Raw genomic sequence first — 6258 nt, 5'->3', positions numbered from 1 at the left:
AAGACGGAGAATACCATGTGGACCCTGAGTTCATATATAATTAGGGGATTATATTGTAAGAGATCTTATATTGTATATATGTAGCCAGTAGCGTCAGATAGATATACGAAAACTTGTTGTTCGACCAATCTCTCGGAGAAGGGGAGGTCGATATCACTTCTCTCGGTATGCATATGTTCATGGCGATCTTCTGTTTCCTTCATTTGCTTACTAGCTAGCGTGTCGAGTCCTCTCTATACGTATAGTACGTAGCGTCGACCAAGCACGGAGATAAGAGAGGACACTTCTCTCTATTAATTAGCTAGCAAACAGAATATATTAAACACCTAAATTAACTCCCCAAAACCCCTAAACCACCCCTTTCAAAAAAACCTCATCTCCTGCCAGCTGCTGACGCGTAGGCGCCTATTGGTCCCGGTTGGTGCCCCCAACCGGGACCAAAGGGCCTCCTGCCTGGGCTCACCGCACCGGCCATGTGGAGGCCCATCTGTCCTAGTTCGTGTAAGAACCGGGACTAAAGGCCAAGGGCTTTAGTAACGACCCTTTAGTCCCCGTTCAGCAACCGGGACAGATGGGCCTTACGAACCGGGACAAATAGCCCTTTTTCTACTAGTGAGAGAGAGAGAGAGAAGTGTGTGGTGATGGCTACAACTACCATTTCCTCGGTCCTTCCATGCCCCACCTTCATGTGGCTACTCCCCTTCATCGTACCAACTCTCCCACAACTCTGCGTGCCTCAATCCTGATCCTCCTTGAGCCCCGATGAGGTGTCAAGGGAAGTGGTTGCATTGGCGCAGTCGGTGCGCTCCTACTGCTGACGACAACGTATGAACAAAAGAGCACCAAACATCGTAAACTCTTTACTGTCTAACCGGTCATCTTATATTCAAAGTGGGCAAGTATAAAAAAGCACCAAACATTGTAAACTCTTTACTTTAGAATTTTCTTATTCTTCATGTTTTTCCCATACCATCTGCTTTATAGAAGTTGCTACATCAAATTAAGTAGTATATCCTCCTTTGCTGTCCAAGTTTGTTTTATTCTTTTTGTTCATCCGAAGTCTGTATGGAGTTGTGACTGAGAGAGTGACATAGATTTGCTTGAGGTTTTAAATTATTTTCTACTGTCGAGTTTGCATGCTATATTGTATCATTAATAACTATTTTCTATTGTCTGAGTTTACAAAGTCTTAAGTGCATCCAGCGATCAGTTTTATTTGATTTGAATTAACAAGGTGGAATGTACATTATTTATAATCATTATAAATATTATGTTGTCAATGCATTGATTTGACTGTTGAAATTTTTGTTACCCCGTGAAAAAAATGTGAACAAATTTCAGAATTGTATTGAAGGTGTGTGGAATTTAAATCAAAAAAATATCTACATGGTTGTGAGTATTTCTTCACGTCTTTGTTGGAATTGCTTAATGGTGCTAAAAATATAGCATTATACTGTAAATAGTAAATTCCATTTTAGTGCAATGTCTTTGATTCACTACGGTGGTAACACGAATGTCCTTGAACCGATGTTGGCTAGGTTTATGGACTGTAGCATAGCACTATTCGTGTCCAGTGATATTAGGAGCGTTGTACAAAGATTCTCCATCCGTGGCTAATATAACAAAGTGAACCGACGAAGAAGCTTAAGGTGGCTCGGGTAGGGTGGCACACAATATTGACATCGGCCACGACCAGCGTCGGAGGATGGGTCATTGGGACGGAAGGAGGAAGACAAAGAGGAGGAAGAAGACGATGATCACAAAATTTTACCACCGATAAAAAACAGGCGACCGATGCATAGTTGCTCTTATAGTATCTGCTAAAGAAATTGATAAAAGATGATATATATTCTTAGGACTTCACCCATGTCACTTAGTCATCAGTTTGATTTTTTTTCCTGTATTTTGCCTATGGCAACGCACGGGCATTGTACTAGTAGTAACGCACGGGCATTGTACTAGTAGTAATATAACAAGCGTAAGTTATCTTTATTTGAGCATGGGCCAAAGTTCGTATGGATTCGCGGCCCAGGCCATGGCCTTCAAGTGAGAACAGCTATCCACGGCCCACTCGAGACGTTAAACCCCATCTCGTGCGTGCGTTTCGCTCAAAAAAAAATCTCGTGCGTGCGTGCGACGGCGGAATCGGCAGCGGGCGCTGTCGTGAGCTCGCGGATCCCTCGTCACCTTTGGACGGGATGCATCCGGGGTTCGACGGGAAGGCTGCAGCCACCGGTGGCCGGGGAGCAGACCGCCTCGGCGCGCTGCCGGACGAGATCCTCCAGCATGCGTTGTCGTTCCTGCCGTCGCACGAGGCCGTGCGCACCTGCCTGCTCGCCCGCCGCTGGCGCCACCAGTGGAAGTCCGTCACAGAGGAAGTAGTCGAAGCAGCCGAACGGAGATCGAGTATGTAAACAAATTTGGGCGAGCAATCGTGCCGAGACATTTCGCAAAAAGTTTATGACCCTTCATCCGGTGCATGTTTTCAAGGGGTGTGGTTTCGAAAGCATGTTCTCCCGGACGACTCTGTTCGTGATCGTTGGGATTTGTTACTGGAGAAGTGACTCAACACTATCAACTCGATGAGACTGTGTGTTTTGTTTACTGCTCTACATATGTGTATCCTCTCTCCACTACATAGAGGGCACGGCGGGAGAGTGAAAAGATGCAACTTACAGTGGTGAAAGAATTTTCTGGAAGTATAGTACTAAACATAAACACTTGCCATGAAAGCCAGTAGCACGGGAGCTATATATCGCCCATACTGAGACATAATATGTCTTGCCTATAGGGCGACATTATCGGGCCTCCCCAATATTGTAGCTGTGCGCGTGTTTTTATGTGCTTTTTATCCCTTTTTCACTATGTCACATCAATTTTCTTAGATTTTGGTCAGTTTTTCTTTTTTCTTCTTTACTTTTTCTTTGGTTTTCTTTGTTTGCTTCCTTGGTTTCAATTTTCTTTTTTCTTTTTTTAAACCATGTCTAATTTTGTCATACACATTATGCATTTTTTAGAAATATTTTTTATACACTTTTAACATTTTTAATGCATGAGTAACAATTTTTTAAAATATATGTTTTGATTTCTATTTTTTGCATAATGTCGTAAATTTTTTATGCATCTAATATTTTATACATGTTTAAGAATTTTAAATATATTTTTATAAATTCTTGTTTTTGAACATTTTTTATATGTGTTAAACATTTTTGTAATAAGTGTTAAACTATTTGACAAATACACATTGAAACCATTTTTAAACTATGCAGATATTTTTTATACATTGGGTAATTTTTTATAAAATGTGACAAAACTTTTGTTTGAAACGTGTGATCAATTTTTCAAATATATTGTATATTAGTTTAATGGTAAAAATTATTTTTCTTGAAGTATAAGAGTATTTTTTACATTGTACAACATTTTAATAAAATGTCACATACAAATTTTGTGAAACACGTGCACATTTTTTAAATGACACACAAATCTTTTTTCAATGGTACAAACATTTCTAATAGTTGAGCAAACTTTTTTTACACTGCATATTTTTTTTCCCAATTGTGTGGTGAACAATTTTGAAATAAATAAATAAATAGTTTTAATAATATATGTATTTAGTTTTATTAAAAAGAAAAAAAGAAAAAATACAGGCGTGCGACGTCATCATGAAAACACCACATGGTTACTGGGCCGACACATTACCGGCTCCCTGCAGACGAAGCTTTTCTTCCGTCCTGCATAAATCGGGACCTTTAGGTTCAATAATTTTAACTGGGCCGAGGTAAAAGATTTAGTAGGCCGAGATTCCATCTTGTGAGAGGAGGGGAGGAGGTGGAGGAGAAGATATGGTGACCCGTCCCGGCCACTGGTGTTACCCTGGTTCCCCCACCTTCACCGGCTGCTCCGGTGCCGTCGGTAGGTACAGGAACACGAAATCCTGTTCCGTGCATGTTCAGTAGTTTAGTTTGTTAAATTTGGGTCTTTGACAAGTTCAAATTTTTATCTAAGATTTTTGGTTATCCATGGTTTAGCTCCGGCGATGTTGATGACTTCACTCTCTGGAACTGACGGCAGAAAAATGGTAACATTTTCATGTGTAAGTTATTCTTTTCTTTTTGGTAACATGCGTAAGTTATCTTAATTTTAGCATGGGTGAAAGTTCGTATGGATTCGTGGCCCAGGTCATGGCCTTCAAGTGACAACAACGGTCCACGGCCCACTCCAGACGTTAAACCCCATCTCGTGCGTGCGGCGGCTGAATCGGCAGCGGGCGCCGTGATGAGCTCGCGATCTCGCGGATCCGCCGTCACCTGTTCGACGGGATGCGTCGGGGGTTCGACGGGAAGGCTCCGGCCACCGGTGGCTGCGGAGCCGACCGCCTAGGCGCGCTGCCGGACGAGATCCTTCAGCATGCGTTGTCGTTCCTGCCGTCGCGCGAGGCCGTGCGCACCTGCCTGCTCTCCCGCCGCTGGCGCCACCAGTGGAAGTCCGCCCCGGCTCTGCGCGTCGCCGACGTCGATGCCTTCAAAAGTGCCCAGCGCTTCAATGAGTTCGTCAACCACCTCATCGTCCTCCGTGACCGGACGCCTCTCCACGCGTGCGAGATCGCCGCCTACAAGGAGTACAAAGGGCGGTACTATGACGACGAGGAGCCCTCCCGGTACACCGACCTGTGGATCCGGTACGCCATGTCGTGCAACGTTCGGCTGCTTCGACTCAGCAACCATGACCCCAGTGATCTAGATGCTCAATATGAGAATATAGAGGATGTTCTGCTTCACGCTCACATTGCCTCCCACCATCTGACGACATTGGAGCTCGAGGGCGTGATGTTCTCGTGCGAATACCCTCTGGATTTATCGAGCTGCCCCAACCTGGAGACCATCAAGATGAACCGATGCTCCTCACTAATTCACGTCAATATATGGTCACGATCTGTGCGATGTCTTTGTATCACGGAGTACGATTTTTATAGCTATGATGAGGAGAAACCTCGTGCTGCCGTTTATGTCCCAAGCCTCGTCTACTTGGAGCTGACCGGCGGCCGTGGCCTGGTTCCTGCGTTTGAGAGCATGCCCTTGTTGCAAACAGCATCTATCAAGTTTGACTGGACTTCAACTAGGGAAGACAACAATGATGGTTTCTTGCTTCTTGGACGCCTGTCAGATGCCACTAATCTAGAACTCATATCCGAGCCTCAAGCGGTATGTTTTTCACATTGTATCCACCGAACCTCAAGTTCTCATTTGACATACATACTATGGTTGTTGAAGCGGCATGTTATTGAACCTACATACTATGGTTGTGCTTGCCCAGCTTTCTTTCAGGAAAGATTTAATGCGGTGCACTGCATTTAGCAAGCTCAAAACCTTGTCACTCAATGATTGGTGTGTAGAGCCTGATTTTGGCCCACTACTCCACTTTCTCCAGAGGTCACCAAGTCTCGAGAAGCTCTGCCTCCGACTGTCTAAGGTATATTTGTATGAATGATTTTTAAGTATAACTTGTTTTGACTTTTGACCTATTGAAGTTGCTTTTGCTTTGTTGACTCATTTCGGTAAATTGTACAGCCAGATGAACATGCTAAAGAAACAAACGCAAGCTATGTTTCAACTGAACCATTTTTGGCATCGAAGCATCTTAGGGTTGTCAAGATCAGATGTCAGGCAAATGATGAGCGAGTTCCCAAAATTTTGAAGGTCATGAGTTCCTATGGAGTACCTGCTGAGCAAATCGACGTTAAGGAAGGAAATTGGTCTTCCGAGGGCAAGTCAATCTATAAGTCTTTCCAAATTTCGAAGTTTTGCATTCCCATGCCTTGTATGTTTGAAGTTTAGCTATGCTTTTTGAATTAATTGGACAACTAAATGTGTTAATGATATGAATCATGAAAAAAAAGGTATTCTGACAGCATGACAAGTTACTAGTCTCGGTGATTTTTTAAAGAAAAATTAGTAGTCCCATATATATTTATTAAATTTATCAATGTATGCTTTTCAAGCTAATTGAACTACCAAGTACGTAAAACGCAAGACAAAACTTGATATCTGTTTTCTGTTGTTAAAATGATGACGTTCTTCTTGCTTCACAACATTAAAATCAAGTGGGGCACTAGTCTAACTAATTGCACTTTCCTTTTAAACTTCCACAGGATCATATTCAGATTCTGAGCAGTCAGACTATTCGTATTCAGATACGGATGAGTCAGATTAACATTTGGAACGTTGCTATGAATTTTAATTTTCTGCTTTGTCAGAGGAC

At 42.8% G+C, this 6258-nt stretch overlaps 1 protein-coding gene across 1 annotated transcript; it reads left to right on the top strand.

Moving 5' to 3' along the window:
- The first annotated feature begins 4319 nt into the window (after window positions 1-4319).
- LOC109748175 (F-box/LRR-repeat protein At3g26922-like) lies at window positions 4320-6210 on the top strand. The gene is made up of 4 exons (XM_020307212.1): window positions 4320-5201; window positions 5314-5469; window positions 5568-5763; window positions 6149-6210. Exons 1-4 carry the CDS (start codon window positions 4320-4322, stop codon window positions 6208-6210), a joined length of 1296 nt encoding a protein of 431 aa, XP_020162801.1.
- Window positions 6211-6258: the final 48 nt, after the last annotated feature.

Source organism: Aegilops tauschii, chromosome 7 (genome assembly GCF_002575655.3).
Source record: "Aegilops tauschii subsp. strangulata cultivar AL8/78 chromosome 7, Aet v6.0, whole genome shotgun sequence".
NCBI lineage: Eukaryota > Viridiplantae > Streptophyta > Magnoliopsida > Poales > Poaceae > Aegilops > Aegilops tauschii.
The sequence above is the reverse complement of the archived record's forward strand: the minus strand, read 5'-3'. Positions and strand labels throughout refer to the sequence as shown.